The 23,380-nt window shown below is 51.2% G+C and overlaps 1 protein-coding gene across 3 annotated transcripts in view; it reads left to right on the plus strand.

Moving 5' to 3' along the window:
• Window positions 1–23,380, plus strand: part of GCN1 (GCN1 activator of EIF2AK4) — a 69,531-nt gene that overhangs the window by 30,076 nt on the left and 16,075 nt on the right. The window contains exons 17-43 of one of the 3 annotated variants that reach the window (XM_033220401.1): window positions 1,108–1,183; window positions 1,334–1,493; window positions 2,574–2,763; window positions 2,844–2,986; window positions 3,785–3,963; window positions 4,260–4,353; window positions 5,437–5,550; window positions 5,669–5,867; window positions 7,067–7,222; window positions 7,651–7,832; window positions 8,991–9,071; window positions 9,368–9,511; window positions 10,564–10,691; window positions 10,869–11,058; window positions 11,258–11,328; window positions 12,223–12,388; window positions 12,685–12,879; window positions 14,396–14,642; window positions 15,398–15,519; window positions 15,720–15,834; window positions 17,104–17,283; window positions 18,296–18,516; window positions 20,791–20,859; window positions 21,060–21,198; window positions 21,288–21,484; window positions 21,675–21,817; window positions 23,191–23,308. In XM_033220401.1, the coding sequence (XP_033076292.1) occupies window positions 1,108–1,183; window positions 1,334–1,493; window positions 2,574–2,763; window positions 2,844–2,986; window positions 3,785–3,963; window positions 4,260–4,353; window positions 5,437–5,550; window positions 5,669–5,867; window positions 7,067–7,222; window positions 7,651–7,832; window positions 8,991–9,071; window positions 9,368–9,511; window positions 10,564–10,691; window positions 10,869–11,058; window positions 11,258–11,328; window positions 12,223–12,388; window positions 12,685–12,879; window positions 14,396–14,642; window positions 15,398–15,519; window positions 15,720–15,834; window positions 17,104–17,283; window positions 18,296–18,516; window positions 20,791–20,859; window positions 21,060–21,198; window positions 21,288–21,484; window positions 21,675–21,817; window positions 23,191–23,308 (4,019 nt within the window). The remainder of the gene's footprint in view (window positions 1–1,107; window positions 1,184–1,333; window positions 1,494–2,573; window positions 2,764–2,843; window positions 2,987–3,784; window positions 3,964–4,259; window positions 4,354–5,436; window positions 5,551–5,668; window positions 5,868–7,066; window positions 7,223–7,650; window positions 7,833–8,990; window positions 9,072–9,367; window positions 9,512–10,563; window positions 10,692–10,868; window positions 11,059–11,257; window positions 11,329–12,222; window positions 12,389–12,684; window positions 12,880–14,395; window positions 14,643–15,397; window positions 15,520–15,719; window positions 15,835–17,103; window positions 17,284–18,295; window positions 18,517–20,790; window positions 20,860–21,059; window positions 21,199–21,287; window positions 21,485–21,674; window positions 21,818–23,190; window positions 23,309–23,380) is intronic. The other 2 variants (XM_033220402.1, XM_033220403.1) reach the window with 2 other exon arrangements.

Below are 23,380 nucleotides of genomic sequence, written 5' to 3' on the forward strand. Positions count from 1 at the left end.
TTGTTGCCCAGGCTATAGTGCAATGGCACAATCTCTGCTCACTGCAACCTCCACCTCCCAGGTTCAAGCAATTCTCCTGTCTCAGCCTCCTGAGTAGCTGAGACTACAGGTGCACACCACCACACCTGGTTAGTTTTTGTATTTTTAGTGGAGACGGGGTTTTACCATGTTGGCCAGGCTGGTCTCAAACTCCTGACCTCGGGTGACCTGCCTGCTTTGGCCTCCCAGAGTGCTGGGATTACAGGCATGAGCCACTGCACCTGGCCAGTAATTTTTAATTATTTAAAAAAAAGTAGGTTGGGGCTGGGCACGGTGGCTCACACCTGTAATCCCAGCACTTTGGGAGGCCAAGGCACGCGGATCGTGAGGTCAAGAGATTGAAACCCGGTCTCTACTAAAAATACAAAATTAAGCTGGGCAGAGTGGCAGGTGCCTGTAATCCCAGCTACTCAGGAGGCTGAGACAGGAGAATCACTTGAACTGGGAGGTGGAGGGTGTAATGAGCCAAGACTGCCACTGCACTCTAGCCTGGACAACAGAGCAAAACTCTATCTCAAAAAAAGTAAAAATAGGCTAGGTGCAGTAGCTCACGCCTGTAATTGTAGCACTTTGGGAGACCGAGGCAGGTGGATCACCTGAGGTCAGGAGTTCAAGACCAACCTGGCCAACTTGGTGAAACCTTGTCTCTACTAAAAATATAAAACTTAGCTGGGCGTGGTGGCTGGTGCCTGTAATCCCAGCTACTCAGGAGGCTGAGGCAGGAGAATCGCGTGAACCTGGGAGGCAGAGGTTGCAATGAGCCGAGATCGTGCCACTGCACTCCAGCCTAGGTGACAAGAGCAAAACTCCATCTCAAAAAAAAAAGAAAAAAATATATATATATTTAAAGTAAGTAAAAATAGTATATACTTTTCTTATTGCAAAATACATGTGTGCACAATAAGCAAAAAAGAAAAAAAAAACCCAACTGTAATTTCACTTCAAGTGATAATCACATTTTTATTTTGTGGTGAATTTTCAGTTCATTCCAGTTATTTCTGGGTATACATATGTGTGTGTACACTTAACTATTTTAAAAACACTTCTACTCCTTTTCTTCCCTCCTAGCCCTGTGTACTGTGTTGCATCTGACAGAGAGACTTTTCCTTGACCACCCGCATAGACTCACTGGCAACAAAGTTCAGTACGTGAGGCTGGCTTACCTTTTCTTTTGGGCCAAATGAGGCGAAGGCTAGCAGGAACCTGAGAAAGGGTGTGTGGCAGGTGGAAGGGTTGGCTGCGAAAAGCCCTACTCCCAGCCTTCCCCCAGACCTGTCTGTCCCTGTGCTTGCAGGCAGTACTACCGGTCTCTGGTCGCGGTGCTCCTGAGCCGCACCTGGCACGTCCGCAGGCAGGCTCAGCAGACGGTTCGGAAGCTGCTATCCTCTCTTGGGGGCTTTAAGCTGGCCCACGGACTGCTGGAGGAGCTGAAGACTGTCCTCAGTTCTCACAAGGTGAGGGCATCTGGGCTCTATAACTGGGGCTTTTGGATCCACTTAGCTGCCCCTGCTTATGCTGTGGGGTTTTGGCTGGGCCACTCCCTGACTGTTCTTTCTTACTCTTCCAGCATCTTCTGCTCTGCCGTCGAGCTCCAGTAACATCTTTCATAGGATTCCTTTTCCTTTTCAGAGACTTTTTTCCCACATGTAGCTTCTTAACCTTTTTTCCAGGGTCTTTTGGGTTTTTGTTTTGTTTTGTTTTGCTCACTGCAACCTCAACTTCCCAAGCTCGAACAATCCTTCCACCTCAGCCTCCCAAGTTGCTGGGACTATGGGTGCACACCACCTATAGTGGCCACTAATTTTTTGATTTTTTATTTTTTGTAGAGATGGGGTCTCGCCATGTTGCCCAGGCTGATCGCGAACTTCTAGGCTGAAGTGATCCTCCTACCTCGGCTTCCCAAAGTGTTGGGATTACACACACAAGCCACTGTGCCCTCCCCCTTTATCCTTGATTAATTGAATAATACTTTATGTTTTTAAAGCACTTTGTACTTTTGAAGCATTTTCTACCCATTTTTTCTTTTTTTTTTTTTTTAAAACAATGCCTTTCAAAGGCAAATAGGGCTTGGTATTCTTGTGTCATGTGAATTGACTGGGGTTCTAGGAGCTCAAATGACTTGCATAGTGTCTCCCCCGATGGAGGGAGGACCCCCAAAGACCTGGATCTTATTTCTGTGCTCTCTGTGCTGTGTTCCACTGCTTTCCTTCCTCCCTAAGCCTGTTGAGGAATGTGGCCAGTGACAGACTTGCCATCACAGGCTGGGTCTCCCGGACCAGTTCCTGTTGCCTTCTTTACCCCCGTAGGCTTTTTAGATGCAAAGTCATAGGTGCTTCCTTCTTCCAGGCACATCTCACAGCCTGTGGGTCCCATTGCAGGAAGCTGGGTATCTATCTCCACTCCAGCAAGGACCCCAGGGAAGAACTGAGTGACGAGCCGCTGTGGCCGTGGCGTGTTTGGTTCCTGTGTTCCAAGCCTGCACAGGGCTCTTAACAGTGGGGTTCTTACGTTTTATCTCACGTGTCTCCACACAGGTGCTGCCCTTAGAGGCGCTGGTGACTGATGCTGGAGAGGTGACTGAGGCGGGCAAGGCCTACGTGCCTCCACGGGTGCTGCAGGAGGCTCTGTGTGTCATCTCTGGTGTGCCAGGGCTCAAGGGTGATGTCACTGACACCGAACAACTGGCCCAGGAGATGCTGATCATCTCCCACCACCCATCCTTAGGTCTGTGACTGCGGTGGGTGAGGGAAAGCCTGGGGCTTTAGGGGATGGGGTAAGAGCAGGCCAGGCAGAAGGCCTCAAAGAGCTCCCTTCCCCTTCAGTGGCTGTGCAGTCTGGACTTTGGCCAGCACTTCTTGCCAGGATGAAGATCGATCCTGAAGCCTTTATCACCAGGCACCTGGATCAGATCATTCCCAGGATCACCACTCAGAGTCCCCTAAACCAGGTGATGGGCACATGAGCTGGTCTGGCCTCAGGTCGGGGAGGGGCCCTCTTATCACAGGGTACAGGAAGAGAGGATTCAAATAAGCAGGTGAAGGTGGGTAAAATGTAGGCTTGGACCCTTGCACGTGACAGAAATGTAAACTGGTTTAAGCACAAAAGGGAACTTACTGCCTCATTTGCCTGCAAAGTCCAAGGATATGACCGGCTTTAGCTAATGCTGACTATAGGGGTTCAGATGTTACCCTTGTGACATTGTAGGTGATGTCTCTCTTACTCTGTCCCATCCATCTTTGTCTCTTGGCTCTGTTTTCCACGATGTGGGCTCCATTCTCAGGCTTTCCCTTTCTGGTAGCACAAGAGCTGCTAGAGTTCCAGGCTTTGTCTCCCCGTCAGCTTCTGGGGGAAGAGCTTGCTTGTTTCAATAACGTCTACTGGCTTGGGGTTGCTTTGACCCTCATTAATCTGACTTGGGAGCCATGCTCATCTCTGCGCCGCTCCTTCTGCTCTGGGTCTATACCTACCTCTGAAAAAAGTGAGGGCAGCTCCACCTGAACCATGGAGATTGAGAATTGGGAAGGAGTGTATCCCCTCACGTCAGGTGCTGTGTCAGACAGAGGGGCACTGCTCGGTAAGGAAAGCAGACATAGACTCCAACCGGCCACTGTGATGGACAGTGCCCAGGAGTAACAAGGCAATGGCATGAAGAATGGGAGCCAGTGCCAGGGGCATTCAGGTGTGGTGGACCTCTTGCCAGTGCCAGCCTTGGCACACACTGACCATGTCTGCGTTTGTCTGGCAGTCCTCCATGAACGCCATGGGCTCCCTTTCCATCCTGTCACCGGACCGAGTCCTCCCACAGCTCATCAGCACCATCACCGCCTCCGTGCAGAACCCTGCACTGCGCCTGGTGACGCGGGAGGAGTTTGCCATTATGCAGACCCCTGCTGGGGAGCTGTATGACAAATCCATCATCCAGAGGTGAGACCTCACTTGTGGGCTTGGTTTCCTTTGCTCCCCAAGGGATAGTTTTCTTGCGTGTAGGATGGAGCCAGCACCTCTTGTGGGTCGAGTGCAACAGCCTATCCATTCATTGGCTAAGGGCCTGCTGTGTCCCCGGCATGGTGCTTAGGTCCTGGGTACTAAAGTGTGTCCAGTATCCGGCACTTTGCTCGTGCACAGTGCTTAATAGCTAGTTGGAATTTCATGGCTGGTGGGAGACTGACAGGCCTTGCGGTTCTTTTCAAGCTGGCTGATGACCCACTCTGGTGTTTCAGTGCCCAGCAGGACAGCATAAAAAAGGCCAACATGAAGCGAGAGAACAAAGCTTATTCCTTCAAAGAGCAGATCATCGAGCTGGAGCTGAAGGAGGTAAGGACACAAAGGCACTCGCAGAAGGTGGCTGCTGAGCTTGGTGGCCTCAGGCCGGTGGCTTTTCCCACTGCATATATGCTGTTCACTTGGATCATCCTGAGGCCCATGGCACACTCCTCTGATGTCTCTGACCAGTGTCTGGTGCACCGGCACACTCTCCCTTCACCCTTGCTCCGTAGCTTCTTCCACCCACAACTCAAATCCAGCTTCTTCCTCTGCTGGGTGCTGGCGGCAGTGCCCGTGTCTCCTCTGCTAAGTGGTGTTGCTGAATTCCATGTCTGTCCCCCAACTTCCTTGAAGGCTGGGACCCATCTAGACTCCTGATAGTAGGCACAGCGCCTGGTACAGTGGGACTTCTGGGGAATCCTGGCTTGATTGCTGAATTCAGCTTTGGGCAGAGCGGGTTCTGACAGGAGCAGAGCACATAGGACTCTTTGCTATCTCAGCGTTGGCCCTTCTCTCTGTCTTCACAAGGCAGGATTCTTCTTGTCTTTCACATCTCAGTCCACATGTGCCCTTCTCAGAGAGGTGGCCAGCCTGTCCACCCTATCGAAAGTAGACTCCACCCTTCCTCCCTGTGACTAAGCATCATATTTGTTTCTTTACTAACAGTTGTCGTGACCCAAAAGCATCTGGTGTATGTGTTGGTTTACTTGTTTATTGTCTATCTTCGCCGGCTAGATTGTGAGCTCCGTGAGGGCAGGGACTTGATCTTGTTCCCTCTGGTATTCCTGCCGTCGGGAACGGTGCCTGGCACAATGCAGGTGCTCACTAAGTGTTTGCTGAATGAGTGAGTGAGTTCTGTGGCTTGTTGTTTCAGGCCACTATAGCAGGCCTTTTCTAGGCTCAGCTTATCCTGTGGGAGAGCTTACTTCTCTATTGCTGTCTCCATTCTATAGAAACGAGGTGGCTATGGACTTTGTGGGAGGTTGGGGGTGCACATGGTGGGTTCAGAGGCCCAACTCGCAGACTTAGAGCTGGCGTGGTGCTGTTTGTGTGGAAGCAAGCTCACCTTCCTCTGTGGGGGAGGGAGGTCTGTTCCCTGGAGATAAGATTGGTTGGTTTGCCCATCCCCTTTAGGAGATAAAGAAGAAGAAAGGCATCAAAGAGGAGGTACAGCTGACCAGCAAGCAGAAGGAGATGCTGCAGGCCCAGCTGGACAGGGAGGCGCAGGTCCGGAGGCGGCTGCAGGAGGTGAGTGGCCACCCCCGCCACACACTCACGCCGGAAGAGTGCTGGGTAGCTTGGTCCCGCTCCTTGCTGTCACAAGCAGGGCCCTGCTGACCTGCCTCCTGGGCAACTCTGCTTGCAGCTGGATGGGGAACTGGAGGCGGCGCTTGGACTGCTGGATATCATCCTGGTCAAGAACCCATCCGGCCTGACCCAGTACATCCCTGTTTTGGTCGACTCTTTCCTGCCCTTGCTGAAGTCTCCCTTGGCTGCTCCCAGGATCAAGAACCCCTTCTTGTCCTTGGCTGCCTGTGTCATGCCCTCTAGGCTCAAGGCTTTGGGTTAGTCCTTGTTTGCTGGCTGCAGGGATGGTCCAGGGGTGCCCCTGAGTGCTTTTGGGAAGGTGGGTGGTGACCTCAGCTGCTGAGTTTTGTTTTCTTGTGGAAGTAGCCGTGGAGGCTCAAGCTGGATGTGCTTAGCAGAGACGTGGTGCCTCCTCTTCTCTCCCACTTCACATCTGTGCCTTCCCTCTGAGGAGCAGATTTTAGATGCTAGTCAGTGTTCGATCTTTGTGTACCAGTTTTAAAACTAAGAAGTCAGAAGTTCAGTGGCAGTGAGGATGGTCTGGTGCAGTGTGGTGGCTCAGCCCAGCCCAGGTCTCCTGAGCAGCCACATGACAGCAGTGAACAGAGGCCCCTGTGACCTTTAGCTTCCTGTTAGCTCTGGAGAAACAAACACCAGGCAGGGTGGCTGGCAGTTCTGGTGGCCTTGCTTTTGTGGTTGGTTAATGGCCTTTAGCAGACTTCTATCCTGACCTAACAAGGTTGTTCCCATGAGTGAGGCCAGAATCTGGGAACTGTTCTGAGTGGAAAAGTCAGTTGGCGCATATGGAACCTGCCAGAAGTGTCACCTGGCTGGCTGGGCTTGTTGCGTAGAGGTCGATGGAGGTGCTGCACAGATAGAGCTGTACTCTTGGCTGAATGACCCTTCCAGTGGCCCTTGTCTCCTGTCAGCGTAGTCATTTTTTGAATGTCCAAAGGGCAACTCCCTGCCTACCTGCCCTCTGAGGCTGTCACAAAGATCAAGTAAGAAATTAGGTTGGGGACATTTTGGCAAAGCAGATTTTTTTTTTTTTTTAAGACGGAGTCTCGCTCTGTCGCCCGGGCTGGAGTGCAGTGGCCGGATCTCAGCTTACTGCAAGCTCCGCCTCCCGGGTTTACGCCATTCTTCTGCCTCAGCCTCCCGAGTAGCTGGGACTACAGGCGCCTGCCACCTCACCCGGCTAGTTTTTTTTTTTTATTTTTTAGTAGAGACGGGGTTTCACCGGGTTAGCCAGGATGGTCTCGATCTCCTGACCTCGTGATCCGCCCATCTCGGCCTCCCAAAGTGCTGGGATTACAGGCTTGAGCCACCGTGCCCCGCCCGGAGCAGATTATTTTAAGTCAGAAGGGTGAGGCACTGGGTCCCCTGTTTGAACCTGGGCTGGATTCTGCATCTCTGTGTGTGTCATCCCCTGCCGGGTCTCTCCTCTTCAACACAGGCACTTTGGTGAGCCACGTAACCCTGCGCCTGCTGAAGCCAGAGTGTGTCCTGGATAAGTCCTGGTGCCAGGAAGAGCTGTCAGTGGCTGTGAAGAGGGCAGTGACGCTGCTGCACACCCACACCATCACCAGCAGGGTGGGCAAGGGGGAGCCAGGTAAGGGCTGGGACGGGATCAGGGGCACCAGGCGGTGTGAGCTGGTGCCAGGAATGCTGCTCGAGGCACAGCGTCACCCAGGGCCTCCTGAGCCTGGGGGATTGGACCAGATGGAGGATTTCTGAGTTGAACCCTGGTAGTCTGTGAGTTGCTGTGAGCCCAGTTGAGTGTTTACTTTTTGTCACTGGCGTCCCCTTCTCTGTTTTAACTCTCACATCCTGGAACTGGGAAGTGCTTGGCAGTAGTAGCAGAATTGGTTTTAGACTGGACTACCAGCTGCTGTCTCCGTCCTCATGCCCTGTGCTTCCAGGTGTCAGAACGGGCTTCTGGCCCATCCCTTCCCTACCTTCCCTGAGGATGGAAATAGGCAGCAGTGGCCCGGGTCCCTGCCCTGCCTGCAGGATCTTATCTGCTTCTCACTCTCACAGGTGCTGTGCCCTTGTCCGCGCCAGCCTTCTCCTTAGTCTTCCCGTTTCTGAAGATGGTGCTGACCGAGATGTCCCACCACAGTGAGGAGGAGGAGGAGCGGATGGCCCAGATTCTTCAGATCCTCACTGTCCATGCCCAACTGAGGGCCTCCCCTAGCACCCTACCTGGGCGAGTGGACGAGGTTGGCAGGGAAGCTCTTCTCTCCCCTTGGTTTAAAGGAGATCAGGGAGGCAGGGCCTGTGGACACTTTCCGTCTCATGAACAGTTCTGGTGGGGAAATAGAGGGTGTATATTTATACCAACAGAAGCCACACAGTGTTGTGGGTTTTTCAAGGCAAAAACGGGTCAGACTCCTTCTTTTTTTTTTTTTTTTTTTTTTTGAGACGGAGTCTCGCTCTGTCACCCAGGCTGGAGTGCTGTGGCCGGATTTCAGCTCACTGCAAGCTCCGCCTCCCGGGTTCACGCCATTCTCCTGCCTCAGCCTCCCGGGTAGCTGGGACTACAGGCGCCGCCACCTCGCCCGGCTAGTTTTTTGTAGTTTTTTTTTTTTTAGTAGAGACGGGGTTTCACCGTGTTAGCCAGGATGGTCTCGATCTCCTGACCTCGTGATCCGCCCGTCTCGGCCTCCCAAAGTGCTGGGATTACAGGCTTGAGCCACCGCACCCGGCCCAGACTGCTTCTTTCACGTGACTGTAGACGCTGGCTCTCCTGCCATCCCTTTGCATATCAGTCCACCTGATTCAATTTGTTGGCTGCATGAGAATCTGCACTATGGATGTATCATGTTTTACTTAATTCTTTATCTGTTGATGAGTATCTTAAGGTTGTTTCTAACTTTTCCCTGTTTTGAGCAGCACTATGATGTGCCCTCTTGTATGTATATGCCCCTTACTTACCCAGTGTGAGCGTTTCTTTAGGACAGGTTCATTGGACATGGAATTACTAGATTATATGGCATATTCTGAGCTATACTGTCACCAAGAGTTTTCTTTTTCTCAAATAGTATTAATATTGTCAGTGATGGGTGAAAGAATGGTATCTCATTTTATTTTGCATTTCTTACAAAGTTGAATGTCTCTTCATATGTTTATGGTCTTTCTGGATTTCGTAGTGTGAATTTCAAGCAAGTTTCAGAATTTAGTTTTTAGTTCCTGAGGATCATGGTTGACGGGGGTTAGCACCTGTGGACCTAACTGTAAACCTAATGAGGTTTCTATGGTGGGGCCGGTTGTATGATCCAGAATGTTCCCCTGTGGGTGAGGGGGTGCCCTGTCATTGGCCGCCTGGGTTACAGACCTCCCCACAGCCTCATCTCTACTTACCTGCCGTTCTTTCCTAGAATGGCCCAGAGTTGCTGCCTCGTGTGGCCATGCTGCGTCTTCTGACTTGGGTGATCGGGACGGGCTCGCCCCGCTTACAGGTGACCTGGTTTTCAGTTGGCTGTTGCTGTGACTCAGTTTGTGACCCAGACCTCAGGTCCCAGTATAAAGGGTGGAGTCCTAGTTTCCTTTCAGCCCTCACTTTTGGACTTTGGTAGAAAAACTGCTTTAGAGAGCCAGCCTGACTGTTGTTAGCTAGTGAGGGGTTTTGCCACTGGAGCTGGGGTCTTAGCCCTTGCAGTGCTGTAGGGGTGGCCATTCTCAGTGCATATCCCTCTCTGGCCCCATAGTAGTAAATGATTTGCTGACTGAACCAGTGGATTGGTGTTTTTCTTAGGTTCTAGCTTCAGACACCCTGACTACCCTGTGTGCCAGCAGCAGTGGTGATGATGGCTGTGCCTTTGCAGAGCAGGAGGAGGTGGACGTGCTGCTCTGTGCCTTGCAGTCCCCGTGTGCCAGCGTGCGGGAAACCGTGCTCCGGGTGTGTGCTCAGTCTCTCACAGAGCCTCTGCAGTGTCCCTTGTCACTCTATGCAAGTGCAAATTGCATGATGAGCATTTAAGAGACTGTCCCTCACCCTGGCGGGAGGCCTAGAGACAAAGAGAAGTCACTTGGTTGGGGTCTCTCTGAGAATCAGAAAACCAAGCAGTCATGATGTATCACTGTATTTTTTCCTTTACCTTGGAACACTTCACTTAATTTTTTTTTTTTTTTTTTTTTTTTTGAGACGGAGTCTCGCTATGTCGCCCAGGCTGGAGTGCAGTGGCTGGATCTCAGCTCACTGCAAGCTCTGCCTCCCGGGTTTACGCCATTCTCCCGCCTCGGCCTCCCGAGTAGCTGGGACTACAGGCGCCCGCCACCTCGCCCGGCTAGTTTTTTGTATTTTTAGTAGAGACGGGGTTTCACCATGTTAGCCAGGATGGTCTTGATCTCCTGACCTCGTGATCCACCCGCCTCGGCCTCCCAAAGTGCTGGGATTACAGGCTTGAGCCACTGCGCCCGGCCACTTCACTTAATTTTTAAACTAGAATGTAGACTTTGGTACTTCCACAGACAGACCTAACTTGCAGGAGGAGTTCGTTTCTTTAGCCCATTGCCATGTACTTGGCTTTTTTTCATGGCTTTTGGACCAAAAACTAGAGCATCCCCTTGGAGTGGTGAGACAGCGGTTCCTACCTGCTGGTCCATAGCCTCCTGCTATTGATATGTGACAGTTTTCACTGGCTTTTGGTAAAATGTGAAAAACGATGACAATATGGTAAATTTTTCCTTAAAAATTATTTGAACTAAAGGAACACACTTTTTCTGAGGTTTTGTCTCTCTGGTTTATTTAACGTTTTAATTTTCACATTAAAAAACATTTTACCACCTCACACACTAAGGAACTTCGAGTTAATTTTAATTGATTTCACTTTAACCACTTGTGGTTAGTGGCTCCATCTTGGACAGTACAGCCTAGAGGGAGGTGAGGAGGCAGGTCAGAGGCTTTTCGGAAAGATGGTGCCTCATGCGGTCCAATCCCACCCCTTCCAGGGGCTGATGGAACTCCACATGGTATTGCCAGCACCTGATACCGATGAGAAGAATGGCCTGAACCTTCTGCGGAGACTCTGGGTGGTCAAGTTTGACAAGGAAGAGGAGATCCGGAAGCTGGCTGAGAGGTGAGAGAGTCAGCATGTTGTTTTCTCCTGCTCCATCCTCTCTTCCTTTAGGAAATAACGGAACCCAGCGTGTTCAGCCTCCAGTGGGAATAAGGGCCGGGCCGGCGGGGGGCCGGGCCGGTGGGGCAGATGCTGTGGATTGTTGTCTAAGCAGCCCCCACTGTGGATCTCCCACAGGCTCTGGTCAATGATGGGCCTAGACCTGCAGCCAGACCTCTGCTCCTTGCTGATCGATGACGTGATCTATCATGAGGCGGCTGTAAGGCAGGCGGGGGCCGAAGCCCTTTCCCAGGCAGTGGCACGTTACCAGCGGCAGGCAGCGGAGGTTATGGGCAGGCTCATGGAGATTTACCAGGAGAAGCTCTACGTGAGTGACTGTGCAGCCCTGATGCAGTCTGGGTGTGTGCGGTTGGGTGGGTCTCTGCTCAGCCCCCTACTGCTCCAGACAGGAATCTCAGGGCTCACGGTGGCTCAGGGTAGCTGTGGCTAGTTTCCCACCTCACAGTCCTGGTGCCCAGGTCATTGATCTGCCCATTGCAAAGCATTTACCAACTTGTCTGTTGCAGCGGCCGCCCCCAGTGCTGGATGCTTTGGGACGAGTTATTTCAGAATCTCCTCCAGATCAGTGGGAAGCCAGGTATAACAATTGTTCCAGCCTTGTTCTACTCCAACCTCTCTGAGATGTAGTAGGTTGGCTGGGTGGGTGCTGTGAGGAGGCAGCATGGGATAATGAAAGAGCAGGACCTCCCTCAGAGTTGGGGAGGGGTGAGTTCAAGTGTTGGCCCCTCCTACGCTAGCTGCGTGACTGCGAGCATGTTTCTCCTTTTCCCCAGGCCTCTGTTTCCTCATCTGTATGCAGGGCACAATAACAGAAGCTGCCAGCCTTTCTCCACAGAGCCCACGAGTAGCAGTTGGAGGATTAGACAGATGTCTGGGAGCAAGTGGGACCTTGAAAGACGCTTGCCTCCCACAGAGCAGGCACAAAATAGGCGAGGGTGTTAGTTTTCTGAATGGCTCATCCTGGCCATGTCCACTCCGTGAGGCCTCGTGTGTCAGTGTAGGGTGGTGTATGGGCCATCCTGGCTTATTTTTCATTCTAGACCATCAGCCAGGGATAGGACACAGATTCTTTGCTCCATGACTGGAAAGAATAATACCACTTTGCCCTTGGAGAGCGTGTTCACTTCCACAGGCCTCTGCATCTGGTTCCTTTACCTCCGTCTTCTCTTGCGACCTGCCTTGCAGGTAGAGGGGTGGGCACTGCGCTCACACTCCTCTCTGAGGGAACCGATGCAGGGCTGCTCACCCCGTAGGAGGCAAACTCAGGGCAGATGGCAGGTCTCCATAGGACAAGCAGGTTGTTCCAGAACATTGGGTGTGCGCTGGGTGATGGGCTTCATGCTGTTCTCTGTCCCCAAAACGGTGTTTACCTCAGGCAAGCTCCCTCTCCGTGCCGTGCACCGGCAGAGGTTCCACTGGCGGAGGAGGCCCATTGGCTGCCCCTCCTGATGTCCTCCCACTTCTTTCGCAGGTGTGGCTTGGCGTTGGCCCTCAACAAGCTCTCCCAGTATCTGGACAGCTCTCAGGTGAAGCCACTCTTCCAATTTTTTGTCCCTGATGCCCTCAACGACCGACACCCAGATGTCCGGAAGTGCATGTTGGATGCAGCCCTCGCAACACTCAACACTCACGGGAAGGTAAGGGGGTCCCAGCCTGCTAAGGAGACACGGGGGAGGCAGGCTGTAGGGCTGAGCAGGGGCCAGAGATGCTGAGTGCCAGGAGTCCTGGCAGAGCACTTTGAGCCAAAAAGACCACAATAGTATGTTAAATTCTTTTAAGTCTGTAGCAGTCCTGCCAGAAAACTGGAAGAGCCGCTGGCTGGCATGTCAGGATGCCTGTCCCAGAGCTAGACTTGGTCCTCAGGACAGGGACTGTCGTCCCCAGATGCAGCCTATAGGGTTGACCTGAGGCTCTGAGGGGTTTGGCTTTCCAGGAGAACGTCAACTCGCTGTTGCCAGTATTCGAGGAGTTCCTGAAGAACGCGCCCAATGATGCCAGCTACGATGCTGTGCGACAGAGTGTGGTGGTCCTGATGGGCTCTCTGGCCAAGCACCTGGACAAGAATGACCCCAAAGTGAAGCCCATTGTTGCCAAGCTCATCGCTGCCCTCTCAACCCCCTCCCAGCAGGTACCTGCCATTTGACCTGGGACCCACATGCCAGTTAGAGAATTGGGACCTGGCTGTGGTTAGGCAGTGGGATGCTAGGGGAGGAATCGGACAATCAGGGCCTGGAAAGCCCAGTTCTTGGTAAGGATTCACCCCTTCTCCCAGGGGAGAGCCTGGTTTCTAGTCAGGAACACTCCTGGAGAGGGAGTTTCTTTGTTACTTTGTTCTAGTAGACCTCCCAAATAGTTCCATTTTTTTCTACTCACCTGGTTTATAGTCAAGAATGCCCCTGGGGAAGGAGTTTCTTTGTTACTTTGTTCTAATAGACCTCCTAGATAGTTCCATTTTTTCTATTCACTAACATGTACTGGGGATCCAAAGGGGAAAAAAAAATAAAAGATCAGGCTTTGTTTTATGTCAAGCCTTTCCCTGGCCCTTTACATGTATTGATTATGTGTTGCAGGTGCATTTTAATGTAGCCTCTAAGCTACAGTGCAAAGAAATTTATTTTTCTTTGTTTTGAGAAACATGCATATATTTCTATATATATATATATATGTATGTTTTTTTTTTTTTTTTGTAGTTTGCATTTTGGACCACTTAGAGTATCCTCATAAAATGAACAGTTGGCCTGGGCGTGGTGGCTTATGCCTGTAATCCCAGTGCTTTAGGAGGGTGAGGTGGGTGCTTGAGGCCAGTAGTTCAAGACCAGCCTGGGCAACATAGTGAGATCGTGTCTCTACAGAAACTTTAAAAATTAGCCAGAGGTGGAGGCCATGCCTGTGTTCCTAGCTCCTCAGGAGACTGAGGCAATAGAATTGCTTGAGTCCAGGAATTCAAGGTTATAGTGAATGAGGATCGTGCCACTGCACTCTAGCCTGGGTGACAGGGTAAGACCCTATTTCTAAAAACAAAACAAAAAACTTTACCAAAAGAATGCATAGTTGAAAAGAGTTTCCAAAATTGTGGTCAAATACGGTGTCAGAAAGCCCAAACAACAAAAGAGTCGCATCTGGGCACCTGCCAGCGTGGCATCAGGGTTGCTCTCAAGCTGGGCTTAGTGAGCTGCTGCTGGGAGGCAGGATTGAGTGTCTTTTGGTTCCACTCAATTTGTGCCTGGTCCTATAAGGCCCTGCCCTATTTCTCTGTGATTTTGACAAGTTTGGAAACAGAGACACGGGCTGTTTTTATGGAAGCAAAACAGCACACTTTTCTGGAAGCTTTCTTTCTGAGTGGATTTAGTCTTTAGAGTCCCCTCCTTGGCCACCTACCCCGCTGCCCAGGCCTAGGTTTTCCATTTAGACCAGAAATGGCACCATATGGGCTGAAGATTTTGTCGTCAGCAGATTGTAGTATGCACCCTGAGGGGTATATAACACTGTGTGTACCTGTTTGCTTCTCTGGTGCCCTGTGACACCTGCAGGCAGTGGCTGAGATAGGGCTTGGGATATCTAGTAGTGGGTGCTGTGTAGGATGGTCAGACCCCATGAAACTGCTGCAGCAGAGCCACAGCACTGACAGGCAGGCCCTTCCCCAGGTCCAGGAGTCCGTGGCCAGCTGTTTGCCACCCCTTGTGCCAGCCATCAAGGAAGATGCTGGAGGGATGATCCAGAGGCTCATGCAGCAGCTCCTGGAGTCAGACAAGTACGCAGAGCGCAAAGGGGCTGCGTATGGGCTGGCGGGCCTGGTGAAGGGCCTGGGCATCCTCTCACTGAAGCAACAGGAGATGATGGCAGCACTGACTGATGCCATCCAGGATAAGAAGAACTTCCGCCGGCGAGAGGGTGAGCATCTCTGAGCTTGGGGCTGCCCAGTATGGGAAGTGGGTCCCCAGGTTGCCAGAGGAAGGAATCTGACCCTGGCACCCCAGGTGGAGGCTGCTGCTTGTGTGTGTACTACGGAGGGCCCTGCTGTGTGTGACCCAGTCCAGCCGGGTCCTTGCTGCTTTCCGTGGACTTGGAAATTTCTAACTCAGCAACACCCTTAGCTGAGAGAGGTTTGGCTTTTTTTTTTTTTTGAGACTGAGTCCCACCCTGTTGCCAGGCGCGATCTCGGCTCACTGCAATCTTCACTTCCCGGGTTCAAGCGATTCTACCTCAGCCTCCCTAGTAGCTGGGATTACAGGTGCACACCACCACACCCAGCTAATTTTAGTAGAGACGGGGTTTCACCATGTTGGCCAGGATGGTCTATATTTCCTGACCTCGTGATCTGCCCACTTCAGCCTCCCAAAGTGTTGGGATTATGGGCGTGAGCCACCATGCCCTGCTGAGGTTTGGCTTTTCTAACTGTTAGTGCCAAGAAGTGAAGGCGGCTGCCCTGCACTGTCCTCTCTTCCACCCAGCCACATTCCTGCTCTAGGGCTTCTTGGGCTGAGGCAGAGGGTGCTGCTTCCTCATGGGGCAGCCACTAGTCCCACGGCTGTCCTGCTTCTAGAGGGGTGGGAGGTGGCAGGGAGGTTGCCATCCCTTCTGTTCTCTGTGGCTACGACCCCCAGGGGACATTCTCTTCCCAGCCATCCCACCTTCTTTTCCCCTAGGAGCCCTTTTTGCCTTTGAGATGCTCTGCACCATGCTGGGGAAGCTCTTTGAGCCGTACGTGGTTCACGTGCTGCCCCATCTGCTCCTGTGCTTTGGGGATGGAAACCAGTATGTGCGTGAGGTAAGTCCCCAGACTGCTCGGGATAACAGCATCGACACTTTATGAGATGTGTTCCCAACTGTGTTTGCAGGCCTTGGCACAGGGTCTGACATAGTAGAACCCCAGTAAGCATTGGTCACAGGAGGAACACTAGGACTGGTGTCAGGCTTGCCTCTTGCTTGGGCGAGGAGGCCCCTGAACGTCTTTTCTCCTCCCTTGAGGCTGCAGATGACTGTGCCAAGGCTGTGATGAGCAACTTGAGTGCTCACGGGGTGAAGCTGGTGCTCCCCTCCTTACTGGCTGCCCTGGAGGAGGAATCCTGGCGGACCAAAGCTGGTAAGACTACTCCCTCTGTCTCTCTTCCCAGCTTCATGTGAAAACCAGCCTCAGCAAGGATCCTGGGTAGCCACAGCTCTTGTCCTGTGAGCTCCCCATGCCAGGGATAGGGTTAAGACTCTGCCTTTGTTAACATTTGAGATGGAGTCTTGCTCTGTCCTCCAGGCTGATCTTGAGCTTTGGGCCTCAAACCATTCTCACAGGAGCACGCCCCCACACCTGGCTAATTTTTGTATTTTTTTTTTTTTTTTTTTTGTAATGGTGGAGTCTCGCTATGTTTCCCAGACTGGCCTCGAATTCCTGGGTTCAAGTGATCCTCCTGCCTTGGCCTCCCGAAGTACTGGGATTGCAGTTGTGAGTCACCATGCCTGGCCAACTCTCCCTCTGGCAGTTGGATCTTTCTATAGTTTCTGTGCTTTCATGCCAAGAAACAGGCCTCTGACAAGAGCCACAACCCTAAGTCAGGAAATCCGAGAGCTGTAAAGCTCTTCTGTGGCTTTAAAGTTTTTCCCCCCAGGGAAACTCTTTTTAAAAATAACCTTAGGCAGGACAATATCTTGAGGGCAGGAGTTTAGACCAGCCTGGCACTATAGCAAGACCCTACCTCTACCAAAAAAAAAAAAAAAAAAAAGGCCAGGTGTGGCGGTGCATGCCTGTAGTCCGAGCTACTCAGGAGGCTGAAGTGGGAGGATCTCTTGAGCCCTGGAGTTTGAGGCTGCAGCGAGCTATGATCATGGCACCAAACTCTAACCTGGGCAGCAGCGTGAGACCCTGTCTCAAAAATAAATAATTAAAATACCTGGCACCCTATTAAGCAAACAGATAAAAGTAGAGCTGTTCTAGTTGGGGGAGGATCACCATCTAAGGCCCTCCCACTCAGCCTCCTTCTCAGTCCTTCAGGCTTCACCCTGTAGTTTGAAACAACACAAATCTAAATCAGTTTCCTCATTTGTGGATGAAGAAACAGTTGAGAGAAATTCAGTGAATTGGTCTTGAATCTCACTGTAAGGATTAAATCAGGTCTCCCCTATCCTGGTCTCTTTCTCCCATACTGCCCTGCCTCTCACCTGGGATCCCACTGCTCAGCAGGCTGCAAGAGCTTTTTTGACCCCTCTGCTAGAGCCAGCCCCCTCTCCCCTCCTCCCAGTGACTGCTTTAGCACAGTCTGCAGGGGCCAGGGTAGCTGTCCCTTGCCCATGTAGCCAGCGCAGGTGAGTTGCTGGACTGTGCTCAGTGATTCAGTGCTGGGCTTGTGTCTGCTATCCACAGGGTCAGTGGAGCTTCTTGGGGCAATGGCGTACTGTGCTCCTAAGCAGCTGTCGTCCTGCCTACCCAACATCGTGCCCAAACTTACGGAGGTGCTGACCGACTCCCATGTCAAAGTCCAGAAGGCTGGACAGCAGGCGCTCAGGCAGATCGGCTCTGTCATCAGGAACCCGGAGATCCTGGGTAGGCCTCTGCCGTAAGGGTGCTTGCCCTGGTCTCCCGCCAACCCCGTGGCGGTTGGATACTGCAGGGAACTTGCACCCATTCGGCTAAGATCTTTGCCTCTGAGGACAAATGTGTTCACAGTGAAATAGCCTCTAAATCCTGGGAAGCCCTTTTCCTAGAATAATTATTTGAAGGTAGTTTGGAAGCATTCATTCTGTTTTCCCACTGGTCTGGGGCAGATGTCATTGGCTATACAGATAGGGACACTGAGTCATTGGCTCAGGAGCAGTTTGACTCCAAGAGATCCCTGTGCACGAAGCTGAGCATGAGGTCAACAGAACTGAGTGACATTCTCTGGACCACATCAGCACCATTCAAAATGTTAGGGCCTATGAAAACGTTCTATTCCGTCTCATTCCAGGAGGCCTTTGATAGAGCGGAGGGTAAAGGAAGGGTTAGGATTAACCTGACTTCTCTGGATGTGGTTCTTTCTTAGTACTGGGAAGAGGTCGATCGCTAGGAACACAACCCAGCCAGGCACCTTGACCAGCATGTCACTCGTTAAATTCTAAGCTTCACCTGCCAGCGCCCAGTCAGTGTACTTCAGTCTGGAAAGTATGGAATAACCTCAAAATACATAAAACAAAATCCATAAAGCTACAGGGAGAAGTTAACAAATACATTATATCGTAGTGGGAGATTTCAGCACACTTCTCCATTACCGATAGGGCAAACCAGAAATTTACTAAGGATACATGCTTTACAAAAATTTTATTTCCGTGGCTCATTCCTGTAATCCAGCGCTTTGGGAGGCCAAGGCGGGCGGATTACGGGAAGTCAGGAGTTGGAGTGAAAGAAGGATTATTCTTTGTGGGTTGCCTGTCTTCCCCAGCTGGTGACTTGTGGGGCTTCAGGGAGGAGGTGCACCAGACCCTCTTCTCTTCTGATCCATTCTAGTTCTGGGGGTCCAGGGCCTTGCTGCTGCATGGGTATGCATCAGCCAGGCTCTCTTTTCTTGGGATGTGCATAGCCATTGCCCCGGTCCTCCTGGATGCCCTGACGGATCCCTCCAGGAAGACCCAGAAGTGCTTGCAGACCCTGCTGGACACCAAGTTCGTCCACTTCATTGATGCCCCGTCCCTGGCCCTCATCATGCCCATTGTCCAGAGAGCCTTCCAGGACCGTTCCACGGACACGCGGAAGATGGCAGCCCAGATTATTGGCAACATGTACTCCCTGACAGACCAGAAGGTAGCATCCCAGCTGGGGCTAGTGTGGGACAGACCAGAAAATGGCTGAGTGCAGTCAGAGGTGCAGAGTGCCCACATTAGACATGGAAAGATAAGGGCGTTAGTCCCTAATTATTTTTATGGGGAGAAGTGAGCCATTTTGGGGTGGAAGTCTGGGCTCTCTTAGCATCTTAGAGAGTGCAGTGGTTCAAGTCCTTGTTAGCTTAGTTCTCAGCTGAGGCTCAGAAAGGCATGTCTTCTCTTTTGCCCTCTCACGAGTGTTGAAGTGCTTGCCACTTGGACTACTTGCTCTTGACAAGAATACTCCTGTCTTCAGGAGAGCCTGTATTGTTGTCAGGAGAGCCTGGTTTGGGAGATTTGCTTTGTTTGTTTGTCTGCTCCCAAGAGCTTGCGTGTGTGATCTCACTGTCTACCATAGCTCTGCTTTGCTTACTGAGGCTGTGGGCAAAAAAATATATGAAGTGAAAAAGTTATATTAATCCTAGAAAATTTGGGAAATTAAAAAACCAGAAAAACAGACCAGGCTTGGTGGCTCATGCTTGTAATCCCAGGACTTTGAGAGGCTGTAATGGGAGGGTTGCTTGAGCCCAGGAGCTGTGATAATACCACCGCACTCCAGCCTGGGGCGACAGAGCAAGACCCTGTTTTAAAAAGTAAATTAATTAATCAAAAAAATTAGAAGGCTGGGCGCGGTGGCTCAAGCCTGTAATCCCAGCACTATGGGAGGCCGAGATAGGCGGATCACGAGGTCAGGAGATCGAGACCATCCTGGCTAACCCGTTGAAACCCTGTCTCTACTAAAAAATAAAAAAAAAAATTAGCTGGGCGAGGTGGCGGGCGCCTGTAGTCCCAGCTACTCGGGAGGCTGAGGCAGGAGAATGGCGTAAACCCGGGAGGTGGAGCTTGCAGTGAGCTGAGATGCGGCCACTGCACTCCAGCCTGGGCGACAGAGCGAGACTCCGTCTCAAAAAAAAAAAAAATTAGAAAACCAAAATATTTTATCCACAGTTCCCCACCATGAAAATAATTACTGTTAATTTTTTTTTTCTTTTTTTTTGAGATGTAGTCTTGCTCTGTTGCCCAGGCAGGAGGGCACTGGCACAATCTTGGCTCACTGCAACCTCTGCCAACTGGGTTCAAGCGATTCTCTTGCCTCAGCCTCCCGAATAGCTGGGATTACAGGCGCCCACAACCACGCCTGGTTAATTTTTGTGTTTTTAGTAGAGACAAGGTGAAACCATGTTGGCCAGGCTGATCTCGAACTCCTGACCTCAGGTGATCCACCCACCTTGACCTCCCAAAGTGTTGGGATTACAGGTGTGAGCCACCGTGCCTGGCCAATTACTGTTAATTTTTAAAATTGCATTTAAAAATAGCATTCCTAAACTTAAAACTTATTCCCAAGTTTTTTTTTTTTTTTTTTTTTTTTTTTTTTGAGACGGAGTCTTGCTCTGTCACCCAGGCTGGAGTGCAATGGCCGGATCTCAGCTCACTGCAAGCTCCGCCTCCCGGGTTTACGCCATTCTCCTGCCTCAGCCTCCTGAGTAGCTGGGACTACAGGCGCCCGCCACCTCGCCCGGCTAGTTTTTTGTATTTTTTAGTAGAGACGGGGTTTCACCGTGTTAGCCAGGATGGTCTCGATCTCCTGACCTCGTGATCCGCCCGTCTCGGCCTCCCAAAGTGCTGGGATTACAGGCTTGAGCCACCGCGCCCGGCCTAATATCCCGACAAGTTTATGTACCATAACTTATATAATTCTGTCATTGGTCATACAGTGTCCAAGGTTTTTGGCTATTTTAAGTGATGCTGCAGTGAACATAAGGCATTTTCTGTTTTTAAAATTGTTTCCTAAAGCTGAACGCTCTTATCGAGAGACATAAACATTTTGAGATGAATAAAGGGAAGATGTTAATAAAATTCTGAAAGGAAAGTACCAGAAGTAATTTGCTAAAGATTCCAGAGTTGGACAGGCCTTGGTCCTAAGAGAAGGGTGGGAGGTGCAAGAGCATTGAACTCCTGTCTGTTGAGGATGGGCCTGAGGTCCCTTGTAGGAGTCCCTGAGAAATTGCACAGGGCCTTCAAGGAACCAGTCGGGGAGAGGACTTACTTGCCAGTTGCCCTTCCCTCCCTATTGCGTGGACAGTGAGGTTTGCTGCTAGGTGCCCCTGCCGAGCACTCCTTGCCAGCAGAATGGGGAGGTCAGGGTCCACAGTGGAATGGGCCTGGAAAAAGCAGGAGTTGGGCCTCACCTGAGCCACCTCCTGTGTTGTTGCAGGACTTGGCTCCGTACCTGCCCAGCGTGACGCCTGGCCTGAAAGCATCGCTTTTGGACCCTGTGCCTGAGGTGAGTCTGAGGTAGGCTGGAGGATGAGCCAGGCCCCTCATCCAGTCCCCATAAATGGATTCCTGAGAATTCCCCAAAGCTGCTTTTGTGTCTGTTGGATAAAGGGAAGGAGGCCCTCCGTGCCCTTCCCTGCTCCCATGTGGCTACCTTGTTTTGAGCCTCATCTTCTCACACCATCTCTGTTCTCGGTTACCTGACAGGTGCGGACGGTATCTGCAAAGGCCCTTGGGGCCATGGTGAAGGGCATGGGGGAGTCGTGCTTTGAGGACTTGCTGCCGTGGCTGATGGAGACACTGACCTATGAGCAGAGTTCTGTGGATCGCTCAGGCGCTGCACAGGGTAAGGCCAGAGCAGGTCCAGTGGCCAGACCAGGAATGCTCTATAAGGGGCTCTCAGGTCCAGTGGGCTCATTCTGTCCTTTGTTGCAGGGTTGGCTGAGGTCATGGCCGGTTTGGGGGTGGAGAAGCTGGAGAAGCTGATGCCAGAAATCGTGGCTACAGCCAGCAAAGTGGATATTGCACCCCATGTCCGAGATGGCTACATTATGATGTTTAACTACCTGCCCATCACCTTTGGAGACAAGTTTACTCCTTATGTGGGGCCCATCATCCCCTGTATCCTCAAAGTAGGTACCATGACCTTGGCAAGGGTAGAGTCCATCAGGAGGGCAGGAGGCAAGTGCTCTCCTGGAGAGCTAGGGATCCCTGCTGGGTGGGGTCGGCTTGCACAGCGCTCGGCCTTCGGTGAGCCCCATGTTTTTTGGGTTGGGGGCCTGAGAGTGGCAGCTCTGGCCGACCCACCCTTTGTGTGCCCAGGCTCTGGCTGATGAGAATGAGTTTGTGCGTGACACCGCCCTGCGTGCGGGCCAGCGGGTTATCTCCATGTATGCTGAGACAGCCATCGCCCTACTGCTGCCCCAGCTAGAGCAAGGCCTCTTTGATGACCTTTGGAGAATCAGGTGAGAACTTGGGCAGAAAGACCCAGTGAGGATGATGTGTGGTGGCTCATGCCTATAATCCGAGCACTCTGGAAAGCTGAGGCAGGAGGATTGCTTGAACCCAGGAGTTTGCGATAAGCCCTGGCAACATAGTGAGAACCTGTCTACAAAAAAATAAAAAATTAGCAGGGAATGGTGGTGCACACTTGTAATCCTGGCTACACAGGAGGCTGAGGCGGAAGGATCGCTTGAGCCTCAGAGGTGGAGGTTGTAGTGAGCTGAGATTGTGCCACTGCACTCCAACCTGGGCAACAGAGCAAGACGCTGTCTTTAAAAGGGAAAAAATAAAGATCCAAAGGGCTCCACTTTGCATTTTGATAACTCCAATTGAGAAACGAAGAGCAGAATGTTGCCAAGAACTCTCTCAACTTTTTCCAGACCCTTGTTTTTAAACATTTGGTAACTTTTCCAGTTTCCTGTAGCAATGTCTTTATTCTTACTCTTTTTAAAAAAGTCCTCTCTATACAGGCTTCCAATTTGTATTCAGATTTTAAATGTTAAGGACTCTTTAAAAATTTCACTTTTGGGAATATATTTCAAGGATGTATTGAATGGTCAAGTGCTTAAAGCTGTTAGACATAAGGATGTTTGTTGCAGTATTGCTTACCATTTGAAAACTTGGAGATTGATTTAAAAATATAGCACATTCGTACAGTGGTCTTTTTTTTTTTTTTTTTTTTTTTTCCCTTTTTGAGATGGAGTTTCTCTTTGTCGCCCAGGCTGGAGTGCAGTGGCATGATCTCGGCTCACCGCAACCTCTGCCTCCCGGGTTCAAGCGATTCTCCTGCCTCAGCCTCCCGAGTAGCTGGGATTACAGGCATCCGCCACCATGCCTGGCTAATTTTGTATTTTTAGTAGAGATGTGGTTTCTCCATGTTGGTCAGGCTGGTCTCGAACCCTCGACCTCAGGTGATCCGCCTGCCTTGGCCTCCCAAAGTGCTGGGATTACAGGCGTGAGCCACTTCACCCTGCCTGAAATAGTTTATCCTTCTAAGGCCTCTCCTGGTTCCTCCACTTCTGATGATCAGTCTTCCTACTTGCCTGTTAATGCTTCCCCTTTTGTACTCACTTTATTTTTTATAACCTTTGTTATAGAAATTTTTACATGTTTTTTAAAAAAACTTTTTTCCCCCAACATTAAATGTATGTTCATTAGTAGAAAACCTGGAAAATATGTGGGCGAATGTAAAGAAATGAAAACCGCCTGACTTCCCATTCCAAGATGACCGTCATGAATATTTTGGGTGCACTTCTTTCCATCTTCTGTGCAGTGCTCAGTTGTGCCGAGCCCGCTCCTTGCAGCTGTGTGACTGTGTTGTTGGCCTCCTTCTCAGGTTCAGCTCTGTTCAGCTCCTTGGGGATCTCCTGTTTCACATCTCAGGAGTCACTGGGAAGATGACCACAGAAACTGCCTCCGAGGATGATAACTTTGGAACTGCCCAGTCCAACAAGGTGCCTGCCCCGCAGTGGCTTTCCTGCCCCTGCTGATGGCACGGTGTGCCCTGATGCCCGTGCCCTAGAGGC

The sequence above is a fragment of the Trachypithecus francoisi genome, unplaced genomic scaffold, assembly GCF_009764315.1.
Source record: "Trachypithecus francoisi isolate TF-2019V2 unplaced genomic scaffold, Tfra_2.0 Lachesis_group11, whole genome shotgun sequence".
NCBI lineage: Eukaryota > Metazoa > Chordata > Mammalia > Primates > Cercopithecidae > Trachypithecus > Trachypithecus francoisi.